The sequence below is a fragment of the Chelonoidis abingdonii genome, chromosome 17 (genome assembly GCF_003597395.2).
Source record: "Chelonoidis abingdonii isolate Lonesome George chromosome 17, CheloAbing_2.0, whole genome shotgun sequence".
In the NCBI taxonomy this organism is placed as follows: Eukaryota; Metazoa; Chordata; order Testudines; family Testudinidae; genus Chelonoidis; species Chelonoidis abingdonii.
Window position 1 is genome coordinate 18,667,038 of NC_133785.1, and position 20,562 is coordinate 18,687,599.

Sequence of the window (20,562 nt, forward strand, 5' to 3'; positions counted from 1 at the left end):
ACACGGCTCCTATGTTTCATCAAGGAGTATCAGATGTGAAACAGCATGAAGGTATTTAAGAAGCCAACTCAGAGAGTTCCTCCTACATAAGCATTCAGGACTTGAGCAGTCCAGGCAAGCAACACACATTTCAACAAAGCTTAAACTTGTTCTTCATCATAATTTTAAGAACAATACTAGCTGCCTATTTAATTTTAAAAAGAGCAAAGAATGTCCACCTCCCTTTCCATTTCGTATAAGGAGTCTTGAAGTTTAAATCTCCTCAGTGTGATAGCTATGCTTGCTTTGATCTGCTTAGCTCTTGGAAGTTCAGGGACTCCGGGCTGCCAGGGATCCCTAAGGACAGCTCTGTCCACCATTGGGGAATTTTTTCTGGAGAACCTCCTGTAACATTTCGTGAACCCCAGTTTGGGAACCACTGGGATAGACCCATTGTAGCAGGAGTCCTCCCAGTATTTACTTGAGTAGGTTGCTGCACCTACTGCACTTTTCCCTCTGGTTTTAAAACACAGTCTTCTCTGTTGGGGTAGTGTTGATGTGGTCCTCAGAGCAGTGGTTCCTTACTATTGACACCCTTCTGAGATGCATGGGGCAGTTCACCATGCTCAAAACTATTGTTGCTCTTTGAGTGCTTACCCATGTCCATTCCATTGTAGGTGTGTGTGGTCGCCACATTGCACTGGTGCCAGAAGTTTTTCCCTCAGTGTTATCTGTAGGGGACTGGCCCTGGCGGCCTCTGGAGTGGCATGCGTATGTACCAGTATAAGGGGCACCGCTGGCACCGACCTCTGACTGGCGCTGATCCCCATCCCCTTACTGGCTAAAAAGCAAAGAAAGACCGGGAGTGGGTGTTCTCTTATGTCCTGGAAAGGGAAGGAGAGAGCTGGAGGAGACCAAAGACCCATGTGGGGCAGCTCTTCCCCTCTGGACGGTGGCCAGGTTCTGACTCCCGCTGTGCTGTTGAGCCCACTTCACGGCCCCCCCCTTCGCCACCCTGGGAAGTGGAAGAAACATGTGGCATGTGGAGGTACTGACTATAATGGAGGCCTTTCAGGCCAGTAAGGACATTTTATCACTTCTGGTGCCGCCCACTGAGGTGCCCTGTTTGAGGGGTAAACCTGCCTTGGGACCCATCCAGTGGTCTCCATCAGTGCAGCACTGCTCCCCTGGCTCTGTGTCAGGAGGCTCCTCTGTCTGTGGGACATTTGCATTCAGCATGCAATCCACCTGAATGTCTTGCACCTCCTCAGTGTCCGGAACACATTGGTGGATCACCTCAGCAGGTCTTTCTTCTCTCACCGCAAGTGGTCCCTTCACTCGGAGATCATCAGAATGGTCTTCCAGAAATAGGGAGCTTCCTGAGTGGACCTGCTTGCCATCAGACAGAACAGAAAGTGTCATCAGTTTTGGTTTCTCCAAGGCCTTGGCAGAGTCTCACTATCCAATGCCTTTCTCCTGTCTTGGTCAGGTGACCTGATGTATGCATTCCCGCCAGTACTGCTCACCAGCAAAGTCCTCTCGAAAATCAAGAGGGACAAGGCACAGGTCATTATGATCGCACCAGCATTGGTTCAGTGTGCTCGTGGACCTGGCCGTAGCAACCTTGTCGCCACTTCCCAGCCACCCGGACCTACTCTCGCAGGATCACGGTGAATTCCTGCACCTGAACCTCACAGCTTGGATGCTGTGTGGTTGAATCCAGAGGAACAAGCCTGCTGCAATCAAGTGCGACAGGTTCTCTTGGAGACCAGAAAGCCCTCCACTAGAGCAACTTACTTGGCAAAGTGGAAGTGTTTTTTCCTGCTGGGCGTTAGAGCGGAATATCTTCCCTGACCTAGTTGTCTCTGCAGTCCATCCTAGATTACCTCCTTCACTTAAAGCACCAAAGTCTCGCCTTCTCTTTGATCAAGGTGCACCAGGCAGCCACATCGGCCTTCCAGTTTCGCATCCAGGCATTCTCATGTGAGATGGACTATCAGGTTCCTGAAAGGCCTTGAAAGACTCTTTCCGCTTATCTGGGACCTGATTCCCCAATGGGACCTCAGTCTGCTCCTCTCCAGGCTCACGGCTCTGCCCTTTGAGCATATGGCTTCTTGTTCCCTTTCCCACTTGCTGTAGAAGGTTGCATTCCTTGTAGCTTTTGCCTCGGTGAGATGTCGCCAAGATTAAAGCCCTCACTTCGGAGCCCCCATACACAATATTCTACAAGGACAAAGCTCCCTTCTGCCTTCCTGCCAAAGGTGGTGTCGCACTTTCATGTCAGCCAGAATATCTTCCTCCCCGTGTTGCGTCCAAAGCCTCACATGACCAATGAGGAGAGGCGATTACACACTCTAGCTTTCTACTTGGAGTGCACCAAGCTCTTTTGCAGATCAATCCAGCTCTTTATCGCAGTAGCAGACAGAGTGAAGGACCTTCCGGTGTCCTCTCAGAATTTCGAGTTGGATCACCACCTGCATCTGTAGTTGTTACAAGCTGGCACAGACTGTGCCTTCACTGATAGTGAAGGCTTACTCAACTAGGGCTCAGGCATTTTTGGCTGCCTTCCTGGCACATGTCCCTGTCCAGGACATATGCAGAGCCACAATGTGGTCTTCAGTACCCATGTTCACAACGCATTATGCCATCACCCAGCAAGCCAGAGATGACACTGGATTTGGCAGAGCTGTGTTGCAATCGACACGTCCATGAACTCCTACCTGCCTCCAGTGGTACTGCTTGGGAGTCTCCTACAATGGAATGGCGATGAGCAAGCACACGAAGAAGAAGACGGTTGTCTTTTATAAAGGTTGTTCTTGGAGATGTGTTGCTCATTTCTATTCCATGAACCACCCTCCTTCCCCTCTGTCGGAGTTCCAGCAAGAAGGAACTGAGGGAGGGGGGGAGACAGTGGCACCCCTTATACTAGTGCATACACACGCCACTCCAGAGAGTGCCAGAGCTAGTCCTCTATGGATACTACTGAGGGAAAAGCTTCCAGCACCAGTGCATGTGGTGAGCACACAACTACAATGGAATAGACATGAGCAACACATCTCGAAGAACAACAGTTATGAAAGGCAATTGTCTTTTCCAGGCAGTCTGCAGACTCGGGGATTTGATTATGCCTGAGTCACATTTAAGCTTTGCTTTGCCACCATGAGGGATGGAAACACTTTTTTTAATATGGAAGCTGAAATTCTTCTTTAATCACATGACTCATGGAGCTGGGGCTTTAGGCATGGGCCTATGGTGTGTATGCCTTATTCTAGTCCTGAATGGCAGGGAAAGCAAGTGTGGGAACCAGAAAGGTTCAAATCTGGTTACCACTTCAGAGAAGTTGACCATTATCATCTCTGTAAAGATGATGCATGTAACAAAAAAGCCTCCTACTTGCTTCTTTACCAGCATCTTTATCTGTTTCCCCCATCCCTCCCTAACTTAAAAGATCCCCTCATTATACCACAGTGTATCTGTCATCAGCAAAGCAAAGGGAAGGAAACATGCAACAACTCGCTTTCAGATGTAATTTTTCTCGTTAACAATGACTACTGGCTGTAAAATGACAGGTCTGAGCCCACAGGGGACATTCCTGTCCAGGCTGCTTAATCATATCGGACCAGCATCCTCTGCAATTGAATCGGGCATCATTAAAAGTTAAGAACGATGCTGCTGGATCTGTGTATGGATTAGCAGCGTTTGTATTCATATGAAACAGTCTAATAATTTTGCCTTTGAAAGGTCCAAGTTAGATGGTCATGCAGACTTTTGGAGGCACAAGTTCCATCGTTCTCCCCTCCTCCACTGCAATTTTAATGTTTCTGATTTTTATTTTAAGCTGTTAATAAGAAATATCAGTTCAATTCCATTAGTGCCTTGTTATCTCAATGCTACTTTAACATAGGGGGTGAGAGAGTGCAGTGAACTCCTAACTGTACAAAACTGTTTTCTGATTGGGGAAGTTACATTCCTATATTTTTCTTATTCTGTTTTTTCTGGCTGATGACTAGGTTATACTTTAAGCTTGTGTTCAGATGCTTGACTTGCTGACTCTATAAGGTGCCACAGGATTCTCTGCTGCTCTTACAGATTCAGACTAACACGGCTACGCCTCTGATACTTGACACTGTAACCTTGTGCTTTATTACAAGGAAGCAAAAAAATCCTATTTTTTTTTAAAAAGGGTGTCGGGTAAAACCTAAAACAAAGGTTGGGGGCCATGTATACTTGGGGGGTGGGAGGGGAGAATAGACACTAGGGATGGAAAGAAACTGAGGGCTGCCTTGCCACCTTATTTAAGCACTAAGTAAGTATAAAAGCAAATGCCTGCGCAATGAAGTGTGTGGGCTATTAATAGTACTGTATAAATACAGTTTGGATATTCAGGGTTACCCTCAAGATCTTAAGAATGAGTAGACTCTTGTTTGACTTCTCTTAAACCCTAAGTGGTAGGAGTTCAAAGGTGAGGTTTTTGTTTTGTATTTTAAAGCATCTTGTGGAATAGACACCTAAGGGAAGTGGTAGAAGTCCTTTTATATGAGAGATTTGGCTCTAGACTAGATGGAACTCCGGAAAAGGCAGGGGAAAAGTTCTACATTGGCCATATGGGTCACTTATGATTATGCATCTTAGATGACTTATATTGCCATTCCTTTACTAGGGAGAAGGAATACATGTCAAGTAGAGAATGGATGTGTGATTGTGACAGCCCTTTAGAACTTTGAAAGCAATCCTGATCTAAGCAACTGTATGTTTAATGTGGTGAAGCTCTGACTGAATTCTATTTGGAGAGACCTGGTATGAGCCTCTCTACACCAGTCCTGGATAATGTGGGGTTTCTGGACTCCTTTCAGTCCTAATCTTGTCCTGCTATTCTTGTCCCTCTAGCTTTCCTCTTCTCCATCCTGTTCTGCTGATAGGCTGTTTGTTTGCTCTTCCTCCTAGGCGCGGGAGCTACAGTGCAAGGAGATGGAGTTGAAACGACGGGACGCCTTCTGTAAGGAGCAGTTGGCCCGTATTGAGAGGAAGGTAAGGCTATGTTGTCTTTCATTTGCAGTGGCTGAATGCTAATGGGATCAGACATGGATCCGAGTGGATCAGCAGAGAAGAGAAACAAGAAGCATTGTGCTGAAACCTGGAACTGTCAGTCCCCATTATTTATCCCCCACATCCACCTTATGCAGTTAAATCAAACAGCTCCACAAACAGAACCTTTAAACAACTCACATTTGAAAGATAATTGGTTTTTAATTGGATGATTTTTTAAGAACTAGTTTATAAAAATTCAGGTTTTTATTTTTCTCTCTCACCACAGGGTTTAGTTGAAAGCAAAGTTACCTTGTTTTCATTCTTTTTGTTAAAAATCCATGGCCAAAAAACTAAAAATAATCTCAAATCTTGCTATACATATGAATTAAAGTTCTATTATTAATTTTTCTCAGAGGAGCCCAACAGATCAAAGTGTGTTGCGGCAATGCACTGTCTGTCTTGTGCTGGCTAAGCCTTTGAAATGAATGTGATTTAAAGAGACACTGTCAGGCATCTTTTAAGCCTGAAATGACCTTTGAAAATCCATTTAGGGATTTGAATCTCTCCTCTAAATGTGGGATTTGCTTCTGTTTAATTGTTTACCATAATGAGTTTTTAAAAATTGATGTAATAAAAATCGGAGCAGTCACACTGTTCCTTATGAACTAAAGTGTTTTTTCTCTTCCTGACAAAATGAAATAATGTTAGTAGTAGTATTTATTTTTTAATAAACGTAAAGAATATTATTTTACAATTGGAAACAATTAGACCTTGTGACAGAGAAGTTTCACAGCTCTGACTTCTAGTGATGATGTATGCCTCAGGGAAAAATGCATTGAGGAGGAAGGTGGATCCCAAAGAGACAGTGGAATTTGTCCATCTGCTTTACTACCAACATGCAGTGTGACAGTGGCCCATTTTCACTGGAAAATTACATTGTAAAAATGGGAGGACTCTTTTAGCATATCTAGTTTCCTTTCCCTCCCTCTGCTAGTGCATGTTTGTTCTGTACAGTACTTTTTAATGCCATTAATATGAAACATATCCAGGAGCAGTTTTATGTTGCACATTGTGGCAACACTTTTATCTGTATAATTAATTTAAAAAATAAACTACTAAAACTACCACTTAATGCTGCAATAAATTCAGGTTTTAATTCAGTTTATGGATAATGGAGATTGAGATTCCACTGCACAAACAATCCACCCACTATCACTCTAACTATCACAGTCATCCATATATTCATATGTAAAGGGAATTTTGCAATTTCTTGGCTTCATGCTGTGTCTGTCTTTTTTTTTTTTTTTTTCCCCTCCAGATCTGGTTTCCCAAAGTGGAAACTACGGAGTATTTGTGTGTGTGTCTGTCCTTTTTACAGACTTGTGGGCTGGAGAGAAGTTGTGTTCAGCCCTGCCTTGCCCTCTCCTTGTATTCTTATATAGGACTAACCTTTTAAATACAAGGTGACTGATGCTTTGGCTACAGGAGTTTCACTTAGTTTGAGATCAGATGGAAGACCTTTAGCCCATTCAGATTGCTGATGCATAGATATTTTCCTTCTTTAGTTCTTCTTTGCACAATAGTGAGTAGGTAATAAGGGCAGACTTTGTTTCCTACCTCAAAACAGTAGATAATTTTGACCCTTAAACATGAACATTTTATTGGTAACAAAATAGAAGAAAGTCTCCAACTGTTAGAGTCTAGATTGGAGCAGGAGGTGCAGGAGCTGGGTCGGGAGATGAGAGAAATGTACTCGAAATAGAGTAATAAAGCTTAATTGTATTATTAGGTTTTCGATCTTCTCTGTGGATAATTTTATTCTTATAATGGTTGGAAAGATGGAAAACACAGCACAGAACAATCTTTTTTATTAGCTGTTGCTTTTATATAATTCCACTTTCACTTGCTGAATACACACAGACCTTGACTGCTTCTATAGTCACTGTTTCAGAATCTTCCAATTGAACCTTGTTTTTCTTTTTATTAAGAGGTTTGGTGGGAGATGAGTTGGAGGGGAGCATCTGAACAGCTGTTGTTTTCCTTCTCCAATGTTTCAGAATGTCACAGAAGGACATTTGGATTGCCAAAGCTAGATTGTTTGGGGGTGGCCAGTTGGGGGCGAAGGAGAGGTGATGATTCAATATAGAGCTAAAGAACCCAAAATCATACGTGGAAAGAACAAGCTGTCAGGAATTCCCTGCCTGTACTTTGCTTATCTGAATCATGGGTTTGGCTTGGTCCCCACTTGCGTGTGGTAACATAATGCAAAAGCAGCAGACTTTTGTATTTATCTATTTTCGAGGGATGTTTTTAAGCCCTTTGCTGGCTGCAGGAACAGACCTAGTTCTCCATCTGAAGTTTTCCCACTGAGTAACCAACCATTCACTTCATAGGACATCAGGATAATCACACCACACTGGAGAAATGTATTTCATAGGAAAGGCAGAATTGCCATCTGCATCAGACCAGCGTTTTATCTGGTCCAGTGGCCAATTTCAGATGTTTCAACAGGAGAAGTTTACCAATCCCACCCTATGTTGTGCATAATTATGGAATAACTTGCCCACAGGGGAAGTGTCTTCCTATCTGCTATCAATTAGAGGTTGACATATGCCCTGAAGTATGAGGGTTTATATCCCTTAAAAAATGTTATACCATTGAATGAGCCTGTGGATATTCCCATTATTCAAACATGTAATTCATTTTTTGAATCCTCCTGAATTCTTGCTCTAATGATATATTGTGGCAGTGGGTTCCACAGGTTAACCATGCATTCTGCAAAGTTTCCTTTTATCTGCTTTAAATGTTTCCTTTTAACTTCATTGACTGTCCCTTTGCTCTTGTATTATAATAGGGTTAATGAGAGTGCCCAATTTACCTTCTCTGTGGCATTCATTATCTTTCTATACTTCTGTCAAGTCCCCTCTTACATATCTCTCTACTAAACTAAACAATCCTTACCTTTTCATCCTCTCCTCCTATGAAAGTTTTTCCAGGACTCTGATTTTTGTTGCCTGTCTCCGAACCCTCTCTCCTGCTGTACCTTTAAGACAGGGTGTTAAGGCTGATTCCCCACTTTGGCAATTTGAGTGCAGAAGGTGGGGGCCTGCAAGGATTCTAAAAACTAATACTGGCCACTCCAGGCTTGTATCAAACTCCCAAGGTTACAGCTTTTTTCTGATCTTGGATGTGTAGATGCTGCTACCACCCAAGTGCAAAAACTCCTTTGAGAGACCAGGAAGGCACACTTGGGAATTCCTTCCTGGGGGGTACCCTCAGGTCCTCTCTCTCGCTCTCTTGCGCACACACGCTGCCCCAGGGAAGGTCTGAGAAAGAAAACAAAGGAAATCAGCTGGTCCCACCAGCTAATTAAAGAACATATGCACAAACCTCTTAGGGACACAAAAATAAGGAATGTAAGAACGGCCATACTGGGTCAGACCAAAAGTCCATCCAGACCCGTATCCTGTCTACCGACAGTGACCAATGCCAGGTGTCCCAGAGGGAGTGAACCTAACAGGAAATGATCAAATGATCTCTCTCCTGCCATCCATCTCCATCCTCTGACAAACGAAGGCTAGGGACACCATTCCTTACCCATCCTGGCTAATAGCCATTAACGGACTTAACCTCCATGAATGTATCTAGTTCTCTTTTAAACCCTGTTATAGTCCTAGCCTTCACAACCTCCTCAGGCAAGGAGTTCCACAGGTTGACTGTGCGCTGTATGAAGAACTTCCTTTTATTTGTTTTAAACCTGCTGCCCATTAATTTCATTTGGTGGCCTCTAGTTCTTACATTATGGGAACAAGTAAGTAACTTTTCCTTATTCACTTTCTCCACACCTCTCATGATTTTATATACCACTACCATATCCTCCTTTAGTCTCCTCTTTTCCAAGCTGGAAAGTCCTAGCCTCTTTAATCTCTCCTCATGTGGGACCCATTCCAAACCCTTAATCATTTTAGTTGCCCTTCCCTGAACCTTTTCTAATGCCAGTATATCTTTTTTGAGATGAGGAGACCACATCTATATGCAGTATTCAAGATGTGGGCGTACCATGGATTTACAGAAGGGCAATAAGATATTCTGTCTTATTTTCTGTCCCTTTTTTTTAATGATTCCTAACATCCTGCTTGCTTTTTTGACTGCTGCTACACACAGCATGGATGTCTTCAGAGAACTATCCACAATGAGAGGAGTCCACAAGCCCGTAAAAAAATGAGAGAAACCTAATCACGTCTTCCTAGGCATTTCCTGATCTACTTACATATCTGAGATTTCAAATGAGTAGTTTCTAGATATGATCTGATAATTTTCATATCTGGCCCAAGCTTTTATAGCATAGCTTCAGCCCTGTCTCTGCTCTCTGGGAGAACAACACAGCCAGCCAAAGGGGAAGTTTTTTGCCAATTTTCAAAAGTTCTAGCCTTCCAATTGGCTCTTTAGGGATGATGGGATGATGCAGTGTTCGGCACGGCTGTGCTTCAATCCGCGGTTCCATAAACTCCGACCTCACCTCCTAGGTAAGGCTTGGGAGTCACCTAATTGGAAGTAATATGTGCAAGCACTCGAAGAAGAAAAAACGGTTGCTCACCTTCTCGTAACTGTTGTTCTTTGAGATGTGTTGCTCATATCCATTCTAAACCCACCCACCTTCCCCTGTGTTGGAGTATCCAGCAAGAAGGAACTGGAGAGGCGGCTGGTTGGCAGGGCCCTATGTGCAGCATGAAGGCATGACTCCAGAGGGCTCCAGAGCCGACCCAATGGGTGCTGCTAGGGGAAAAACCTTCCAGCAAACTGTGCACATGGTGCGCACACACCTAATTGGAGTGGATATGAGCAACACATCTTGAAGAACAACAGTTATGAGAAGGTGAGTAACTGTTTTTTTTAAAGCAGATATTAAGAACCTTAGTCTCTCTAGTCTTATTGTTCTTATTGATGCTTTCAGTAGTAGTAGATGTGTAACATGAAAGAAAGCACAACCTCTGGTAGGAATTCTGAGATCAAAGTTAGAATGGGGAATCATTGTCAACTTTTATAACTCATGGAATAAGAATCAATTTTCTGTGTAGGAGGATAGCAGATTAGCATCCCGCATAGGGATGCAGTGCTGCTCTGAGTCATCTTGTATTGGGTCCTGTGTAATTCCTGCAGTGTCATGCTAGGAGATAGGTCTTGAAATGGGTCTCCTCCAGTCAGGATGGTTTGTACTGTAGCATTTTTCTGGATAAGAAGAACAAGGGACTAGAAAGAGAAGTTCTTCAGAGAGAATCATAGAAACAATCAAGCTTGGGGAGGAAGCTTAGGCTGACTTTTAATGTTTGAGTTACCAATAAATGCCAGGAGAGGGTAAATTGGCGATTAAAAATGAGCATATACTCTTGTTCAGAATTGGATGAGAATTACATGTGTTTTATATGGGGGTGGGAAGTGTGCATGCTCGCCACTGCAAATGGCAAATGCATCCCTATTAAAATGGAATGAAAAGCGGTTCAACTGCCTTTTAAACCTTTCAGATGCTGATGGGGTTTGTTGAATACATTTCCCCTGGTAAATAACTGTATAGACATTTGCTTGATTCTTTCTGCCGTTCTCCCTGTTTCTCCATTTAACCTCACCTGGAGGAGTTAAGGCCAATACTACAATAAAGCAAAAAATGGATAGCTTGTTGCGTAGTGTGAAATGGCACAGTAAGGTTCGAGGTAATCTCGGTATATGAAGCAGAGCTTTCTGCTGTAGAGTGAGGTTTTCTCTGTTTTGATTTCTTAAGCTCTGACTCCTTTAGTAATTTCTAGTATGTAGCTATGGACAATGTTGAGCAGTAGATACATTAATTTGTGACAATCTCCGCTCATAGTTTTTCAAAGCATTGAGTACTAGAAGAGGTAGTTGCAGCTGCTGCATACTTATATAGGTAGGAAAGGGATGCATTAAATAAATATAATTTTTATTGATAAAGATCTAATGTTCCTTTTCCTCTGTTTAGTTTAGAGTTCACGGATCTCATAATTTTGTATGACATTCACTTTATTCGATTTGGTTAAATTAATCTTCCTTCCTTCCTTCCTTCCACTTAACATTAATTCATGTTTGTAAAGCATTTAGGGCATGTAAAGGGCTAGGGAAGTGCTAAGTTGTTTTTGTTTATTTTTATTGATACTGATTCTTCTTACCCCTTCTCCTTACAACAGTCTCCCACTTCTGGCATGTCAAACGTTCACTCCCGCTTCATTCAAATTCCTCCTTACAACACACACCTTCCTTCAGTCTCTTAGCATTAACCCAATGAAGAGAGAAATCTAAAATAATTCTTGAAACAAAAATTAATTTAGACTCTCTCTTCATCTGGTCCACTGTCTGTGCAATCTCTTTTTGTCCTCTCTGTATTCTACAGTTTTGAGCAAACTGATCGCTGCCACCTGACACATAATACTGCCAGCTGATATCTGATGAAGGGAACACTAAAACCATTTACGAAGACAGACCAAAAAGAGCTGGGGGAGTCCATGTGGAGTTTATCTATCCATGAAACCTAAAGTGCTTATACCTAGTATTGAATCAAGGACTATGCTGAGGTGTTGACCTTGGGATGGGATGTTAACCCCATCTAGATGGGAGTTAAATATTCATTGCCCTTTGCTAGATGAGTTGATATCTCTTGGCAGGTGTCATGGACACCATTTCTTTTCTCAGTAAAATGTAATGTCTTCAGGCTGCATGTGAGCTATTGCTATATGTGTAATGGCTGCTCTGCTTGCCTCCAGTCACTATACTCACAGTACCTAACTTATCACTCAGTCAAGTGCTTTAGGACACTTAGAGTAAGAGAGGCTGGTATAAAACCAAATTCTATGCTATAAGAAATCATTGTCCTTTCTGAAGTAACTCTTCCTTTCCCATCACTAGATAGGTTGATTTCCTTTGCTTTGTTTTTAGAATCTGAACATTCTTGATTTGACTTCAGTAAAATAATTTTTGTGCATTTCTTATTCTATTGAACTTCTCACCACCTGAATTACCATTATGAACTCAAACGCGCTGTAGACTGATGATAGTTTTCTAAAGTACAGAGAAGTACTGTGAGAGGTTTGTCTATCAAGCCAATGGAGCAACACAATAGAATGCCAAATTCATCAAGTGGATGGTTTGATCCATGAACAGAAGAAAAATAATCCCCCAGTGTGGCTTCCTGTAATAGGCTGATAAGGTTCTGTCTGTTCCTCCAGACCGTTTCTCCAGTTACTTAGTCTGTTTGGAGAGCCTGCATGAACATGCCTCGTCAGGCAAGGGTGATTTCAAGAGGCTCCTGTCATGCTTGCTTCACTGATGTGACACGAGAAGTCCTTAAAGCCACAACATAGCCTCCTTCAAACCTTTAGGGATTTAGCAAAGGGGAGTTATTGTACCTTTTTATGAGTGAAGTTAAACTACTTTTCTTAATTGCAGAACCAATGTTATAGAGGGGAAAGAACCTTCTGAACTCAGTGGAGTAGCCATCTGAAACAAGTTCTGACCTCTCCCTCCTATGCTGCTTTCTGCCCAATTTTTTGGTAGAACTATATACTTTATATGCCATGTTTTTGAAAAAATTACTTCCCTGTTTTCTTCTCCAGTTACCTGCTTTCCACATCCCTCCATTGGCCTGCATATGTCTTGGGAGGTTCTAGAAATGTTCAGCTGGAGGTACTTTTATTGATGTTTTCCATGCAGTGGTTATGTCTTCTGTGAAATGCGACTGTACGTTTCTATTGGCTAGACTTACAAGCTAGCTTTCAGTGCTCTATGCTTGATTCACCCATTAATGGCTGTTTCACTAAAAGCCTGTAAAGTTTAGTAGTTAATATACCTCAGTGCACCTGCTTTCAAAGACCAGAGAAATTGAGTGGTAATTTGAACTCAAAAAAACATTTATATTATGGTAAATAAAGCGTGCTAGATGTCAGTACCGCCTGCCTGCCTTCGCCTCAGTGTGTATGTTCACCTTAAGTACTGTGTTGACTGATGTACGGTGCCTGACATCAGCAGCTTCTATGCAAACAGCAACTAAGTGTCTGCTTTCTTTTCAGTCTTCATGATTAGCTTAGAGACACATTTGCAGCCTGTGTGCTGAACAGGGATCTGCTTGAGCCTCAGGATGATTTTGTTTTTCTGGTGTGTTTAAGGTTCCTTTGTACAGGAAAAGAATGATGCTTATGGATTGCTTCATCTTGGAATAATCCATCTTTAGACTTGCTTATGAAATAAATGTGGCAATGTGTGGTTTTGAACTTGGTGACTTAACACTGAATTTAGCAGCTGACTATAGATAATAATCTGGTATCGGGTCCCATCAATGAAAGTACATGACTTTTTACAGGTAGAAATGATGTGGGACATAATCTTCTCTCTCTTTGTCAGCATACAGTAGTTCCCTACAGAAGATGAGTGCTTTGTTCAGTCCAGTCCACTTATGGGCTTATTCCACTGTCTAATAAAGCTCACAGTTGACACTTCTTTTTAATACATAGTCGTTTTCCTTTATTTTCCTTTATTTCATCCCATTATTTCCTTATTCCAAGCCTCTGGACTCCTTATTTTTCCTAAGTGGTTATGCTACTCTTGTAGTAACAGGCAGTATTTTTCTTGGTGCTGTACAACCATTCCAAAGTAAGTCTGTACAGTACCATGTACACTGTCCCAGTACAATAAATATCAATCCTATCTCTTGCACCCAAATAATTGTTTAACCAGGCTGTGTGTAATTAGTTCTTGTATACAGTTACAGAAAGTGAGAAAGGGAAAATAATGACTTCATGAGTTGATAGGGAAAAAATGTGCTGACTGAAATGTCTTCTGTAACTTAGGATGAGATATTCAAAGGAGCCTCAGGCACTTTGAGGGGATCTGAGCACGTAATTCTCTTATGCTTCTCTTTGACTATCCCAGCTGTAGGCCTCAATCCTGCAAGTTGTTCCATGTAGGCAGAGCCCTGTACTTGTGCAGAATCAACTCATATGAAGCTCCTTTCAGAAGCAGGGGCACAATGACCAAATTGTCTCAAATATTGACTTGGAATAGGAGAGAATAAAGCCTTACTGATCACATGCATGATCCTTACAATTAATTTATCAATAACTTGTTTTTCACTAGTGTCTTCTTTCCAGGGATCCCAAGATCCCATGGTTTACAAACAGTGAAGAATTTTAGTCTCTCAACGTCCCTGCGAGGTGAGTTAATAGTATTATGTTCAGTTCACAGAGGAGATTGAAAAGTTACTTGCCTAATGTCACACGGGGAGTGTGTAACAGAGTTAGTGATAGAACACAGAAATTCTGCCTCACAGTCCAGTACCTCTCCTTGCTTGTATTCACCTTTATGGTACAAGGATTGTTTTCCTCTCACTGGGGCTCATAACCTGGCTATGGAAAAAATGCTCCTGGCTGAAAAGTGGCAAAGAAGGCCTGAGTTCTGTGGATATCTTTTTTTAAACAATTATTTTACTTGCTTGTGTCATAGTATACTTTCCTCAATCTGAACCTTAGAGTCCAAACATGAGGTACTAGCTTGAAATCCTCTAAGCTTAATTACCAGCTTCGATCTGATACGCTGCCACCAATCAGAACTCTGAGTGTCTGATAAACTCTGGTCTCCCCAAAACCTTCCCTGGGGACCCCCCAAGACCCAGATTCCTTGAGTTTCACAACAAAGGGGAATAAACCATTTCCCTTCCCCCTCCTTTCTTCCTCCCAGATTCTTCCCACTCTGGGTATACTAGGAGAGAGAGACAGATTCAAGCTCTGTGAATCTAAACAAAGGGATTCCCCTTTCACCCAGATGCAATACAGATTCAAGCTCCGTGAATCTAACACAAAGAGGAAATTTATCCTTCCCTTTTCCCCACTAATTCCCTGGTGAGTACAGACTCAATTCCCTTGAGCCTCAACTAGGGAAAAAATCAAACAGGTCTTAAAAAGCAAAACTTTTAATAAAAAGAAAAAAAAAAGTAAAAGTTATCTCTGTAATCTAGATGGTAAATATTACAGGGTTTTTTCAGCTTATAGACAGACAATAGAGAAAAGCTTTCTCCAGCAGAAATACAATCTGAAATACTTTTAGCCGAATGCACATTACAACTCCACCAGCCAGATACACAGTTGCAAGTACAGAAAAACAATTAAAAAGACTAAACTGTCTTTCTACCTTTGTACTTACAAAATTGGAACAGAAGATTAGAGAGCCCGTAGGTATGTGTGGTCACTCTCAGAGCCTAGAGAGAACAAAGCAAAACCCAAAACCCACAAACAAAGGCTTCCCTCCCTTGAGATTTGAAAGTATCTTGTTTCCTGATTGGTCCTCTGGTCAAGTGTTGTTCGTTAACTCTTTCCAGGTGAAAGAGACATTAACCCTTAGCTATCTGTTTATGACAGCTTGGGTTTAAGCCTTGAACTTTTTTAAGCACAAAGTTTGTTTTAAAATTCTGTTCTGTACTTGTCTTGATTTTTGAGGAAGAAATGGTGTGGACAGCGATTAGTCCATAACATGGTCTAGCTCAGGGGTCAGGAACCTTTCAGAAGTGGTGTGCCGAGTCTTCATTTATTCACTCTGGTTTAATGTTTCGCGTGCCGGTAATACATTTTAATGTTTTTAGAAGATCTTTCTATAAGTCTATAATATAGAACTAAACTACTGTTGTATGTAAAGTAAATAAGGTTTTAAAAATTTTTCAGAAACTTAATTTAAAATTAAATTAAAATGAAAAGCCCCCCAGACTGGCGGCTAGGACCCAGGCAGTGCAAGTGCCACTGAAAATCAGCTCATGTGCTGCCTTCGGCACACATGCCATAGGTTGCCTACCCCTGGTCTAGCTGCATGAAATATCTCAGATCCCCACTAAATTAGAAACAGTCCAGATATTGAACTTATTGTGCACTTACTGTGACTACATCTCACAAAGGTTTTGTGTGTGTGTGTTTCTAATAGGAATAGTTTTCTGTGGGTGTTTAAATATATGCTTCATGACAGCCCAGGGCCACTTCTTTGAAAGCTTTCCCTATCAGCCAGGCATTGTAAAGAAATGTATGAATAACGGAGCTATTCCAATTTCTTGGGCATATAATACACATACCCAAGAGACAGAACAACTTGTAAATAATGTGCTTTAATGTCCTCCTTAAATATACGTATACCTTAGGGCCTCTTATGAGCTCTTGGACTCCAGCAAATGGTATTTGTTTCACTTGTCACAAAATCCCCTGTCCCTGGACTGGTCTTTAGCATTTTTTTTTGCCAAGCCTGCAAAACTTGTTACAACATGCCTCCTACCCCCAAGAAAAGACTGCAGTCCCACTCTCCCTTAACCCTTCTCTGTCCCCCAAAATTAACTGAATTGCCCATTATGATCTTGCCACACTCAGCATTAATGAATCAATGAAGTCTCCCTATTTATTTATAAAAATAGTAACTGCTTTTCCCTAAAAATTGGGAATGGCCCTGTGAGAGTCACAGAAAACAGTGTTTTATCCTGGGTTTTGTTCTTCCCAGTGGACAGGCCATTAGCTGCTTGAGGTGGTGAAATTGACAAGATGCTGGGGTGTTAACACCTGTACACATCAGGGACCATGCTCAGGTCTGTTGTCCTCCAGGAAGATTCCAAATGAGGACTTTCCCTCTTCATGCCCCCCACCTCTCTGTAAGCCAACCTAGCACCCTTCCATAGTAAGATCCAGTGAAGTCTGAGACCATGGGAACTGCTGCAAAAGGTAGTGCAGTTACAGCCCCAGACAGAGGGCCAGGAACGCAAGGGGACTGGATTGTGGCAAGCTTTTGGAGGCGAAAAAGAATCCGAGATGTAAGAGGGGAGACTGGTTTGACAGTGAATTTGTGCACTATGTTTAAGAGAGGGCAATATGAAGGTGAGAGCCAAGAAGGGAGGAATGAGGAGAAAGAGAGAACAGAAGAAAGAAGGCAAAAGCATAAGTAATAAGAGGAGGGAATGAACAGCCTTTTCTCTATTATACCTCTCCCTTCTTTGTCTGCCACCCTACAGGGGTGTGTGTTCATGTTTCGTTTCGTTTCCTGGAACCCAAAGTCTAGCCCTGGGTGGTCTGAGGGGACTGTGAATAACTGGTGATCTTTAGGGAATGACAAGCTTTCCTCCTAGCTATTATATTTTTAAGTGTCTTCATGAGGAAAAAGGGTTAGAAACTTACTTTTTTTTCCTTAATAAAGTCTACATCTACAATGTTGTGCCCTCTAGTTACGGAAGATGGGTTGCCATGGGCTTGCAGGTCTTGGTCTACCGGGAACTCTTAGGGGTTGGCTACACTGGAGAGTTGCAGCGCTGGTGGTGGGTTTACAGCGCTGCAACTTACTCACCGTCCACACTTGCAAGGCACATACAGCGCTGCATCTCCCTGGTTGCAGCGCTGGCTGTACTCCTGCTCTGCCTGGGGTATAACGATTGCAGCGCTGGTGATGCAGCGCTGCTCCGCCAGTGTGGCCATCAAAAGCGCAGTAATTGGCCTCCAGATGTATTCGGAGGTATCCGAGAATGCCTGTTCAGTGCTGTTGGGAGTGGCTGTAAATGCTGCAAATGTGGACACACTGCAGTACTGGTAGCTGTCAGTGTGGCCACACTGCAGCGCTTTCCCTACACAGCTGTACGAAGACAGCTTTAACTCCCAGCACCGTACAGCTGCAAGTGTAGCCATACCCTCTGAGATTCCCAACGTTGTTAGCTCTTTTGACTGCCGCTGCAGTGGATGTTTTCAGAGAATTATTCATGACTCCAAGATCTCTCTCGTTTGGTAACAGCTAATTTAGACCCCATCATTTTATATGGATAGTTGGGATGATGTTTTCCAGTGTGCATTACTTTGCATTTATCAGGACTGAATTTCATCTGCCATTTTGTTGCCCAGTCACCCAGTTTTGTGAGATCCTTTTGTAGCTCTTCGCAGTCTGCTTGGGACTTAACTATCTTGAGTAGATTTGTATCATCTGCAAATTTTGGAGCCTCACCGTTTACCCCTTTTTCAAGATCATTTATGAATATGTTGAATAGCACTGGTCTCAGTACAGACTCCTGGGGACATCACTAATATACCGCTCTCCATTCTGAAAATTGACAATTTATTTCTACTCATTTGCACCGATGCTGCAGTGGTCTTGGCAGCATACCAGAAGCTCGCTCGTCCATTTTGGACCGGGGGTGGAATGATGGAGAAGGGTGCATTCTTCTTCTGCCCACGCCCCGTGATGATCTTCATGCCAGATCCTTTTTCTGTCCGCTTTGCGCCATTGTGATTTCCACGATTACGATGCAGCCGATTCTGAGAATGAGCCGGCTCGAGAGCTATGCTATTCTGCCAGATCAGATTTGCATTGAGTATTTCCTTAAACTCAATTACCCATGGTTCCAGCTATACTTATCGGATCGTCCTGACTTTTGACATAATATTATTGTTATCACAGAACATGGCTCCTGCAGCTTTATGGAACCGTGCTTTTGGTCGGGAAAAGCAGGTGATGTGGGATCATCTCTGGAGTTGTGAGACAGGCGCGAACTTCAGATGAGAAAAGCATTTATCGGACGTTTGTCGAGTCGTAACGCGGAAAACGAGTGAGAGCTCCCTTAGCAGTGAGAGCGTGTTATTGCATCTGGAAGTATGCCAACTCCACGTACCACTGCCAACATTGGAGTGGGAAGACTGGAATCGTGTTATGCAATTTTCACTAATCGCTCATAAAAAAACCATGTTGGTACTGCGGACATTCGCATGCTTGCAAATGGGTTCCCACTGTGGGCAGATGATGGATCTTTCCACACCCCCCTAGTCGATACATTATCAGAACGTATTTTCTTATGTTAAGTGCTTTGTACGGTGGCTTTGTACTTAAACAGCTTGCCTAAATGATGTGCAGCATCTTCAGACGTGGCCGTGTTCAGGAAGATGCAGACGGACTTATTTTCCAGACGGAGTCAAGCGTGGGAAATGATCATTGTTTTTGGAACTCCTTACCATGCCTTTCCATAACGTACAGGAAGCTGACAGTGCAGGCCGGTTATACAGGCTGAGCCGATGATCGCTTGACGGGGGGCTTTGCCTTTAGAATGGGGACCGTCTGCCATTCTGTATGGAACATTAGAGGTACACATGGGGGGAAGGACACTCCGTTATTCCGGTGCTACCTCCTATATTTGAGCGAAGTTGAATTCATTCGAATGAGCCTCCAATCAACGCCGAGCTATATTTGCATGCCGAGGTACTAGAAGCCAGCCAGGCTACAAGGGATTAGATGCCCTGGGGGAGGATTGAAGCTGAAACAACTTTGTTGGGTCTTGCAGGGATAAAGTGCATGAATTACAAATTAGGCTGTTTTTCCTATGATTTGCGCGCCTGTTCTTACTGGTTGTTCTTTCATTTCGCAGTAACGACTGTTTTCAACCAGAATTCATATTGAAGAAATACACTCTAGAGAAATAACATTGGAACTAAGAGGATGGGGTACTGTCAGTAAGTGGAATATGTCCGTTGGAGTGCTGTCCATGACTCTGCACTATTTTAGAGAAAATAGCCATGGCGATGGGTGAGTGCAGGTAAGTATAGTCAGATGGTTGCGGAAGTAATTTGGTGCAGCGTCGGTTGTAATAACATGTTGGAGAGATGGTGGAGCTACTGGGCACAAGGGAAGTTGGGAGGAGGCAAGCGACCGGGTACCTTCCGAGGTACGATGAGGTAGATCCGGTTGGTGAGTTATACTGCTTTGTCTTTCTCTTCCTGTTTCTGGATCTCTTTCCCTTTCTCCCTCCTCGTTTTTCTCCCCATCTCATTTTTACTCTCTCGGCGTATGATCCTAACGCTTTCCATCTCTTGACTTTCGGGCTTGTTCCTGATTGTATGCCTGGACAGCGATGTAGCCTTCGATATCAAGGACACTTTCGAAATGCAAATCAACGTACAAGCCACTGTTATAATCACCAACAAGTACAAAGGTTGTCTCCTTTATACTTGCATACCAACAGAGATAATCACATGGCCCCGAATATGTGGTAAGGACTATGTAGTGTCGGTTCTGGCCGGGAAAGCAACCTGCAGGGTAACTGAACATTCTCCCAATTTCCACGGTTAATTTGAGAGTATCTCGCTTCTGCGGTCACACTGTAAGACGAGTCTCTAACATGCGTATCTCCACCTGGCCCTTAGAGTTGCCTTTGTCAGCAGAATGTCCCCCTCTTGCTGCGGGCATCGACTTAGCTGATGGACAAGGCACGAGTGCTCTCCTAACTTCACAACACGCTTGCACGCTTGCGTGAAACTTTTACGAAGATTTGAGACCATTACGCGATTGTAGACAAATCATGCGATTCCACATTAGGAATGCGATGCACGCATCCTACTTCCGTCCCTCCGAAAATTTCATCCTTGAAATAAAAAGTCGCTTACGGAACATCTCTGCTTGTCTAAATTACCCAGCAGCGCATGCTATCTCGCTTTTTGGGAGAGCCTGCTCTGCTCCTGGACCGACGTGTCTCCCCACCCATACCATTCTGTTCCTATCTCTTCTTTT

At 42.9% G+C, this 20,562-nt stretch overlaps 1 protein-coding gene across 5 annotated transcripts in view; it reads left to right on the plus strand.

The window, feature by feature from the left end:
• CHCHD6 (coiled-coil-helix-coiled-coil-helix domain containing 6) overlaps nucleotides 1-20,562 on the plus strand; it is a 191,841-nt gene that overhangs the window by 65,477 nt on the left and 105,802 nt on the right. For all 5 annotated transcript variants that reach the window (XM_075073085.1, XM_075073084.1, XM_075073081.1 and 2 more), the window contains one exon: nucleotides 4,924-5,007. In XM_075073085.1, the coding sequence (XP_074929186.1) occupies nucleotides 4,924-5,007 (84 nt within the window). The remainder of the gene's footprint in view (nucleotides 1-4,923; nucleotides 5,008-20,562) is intronic.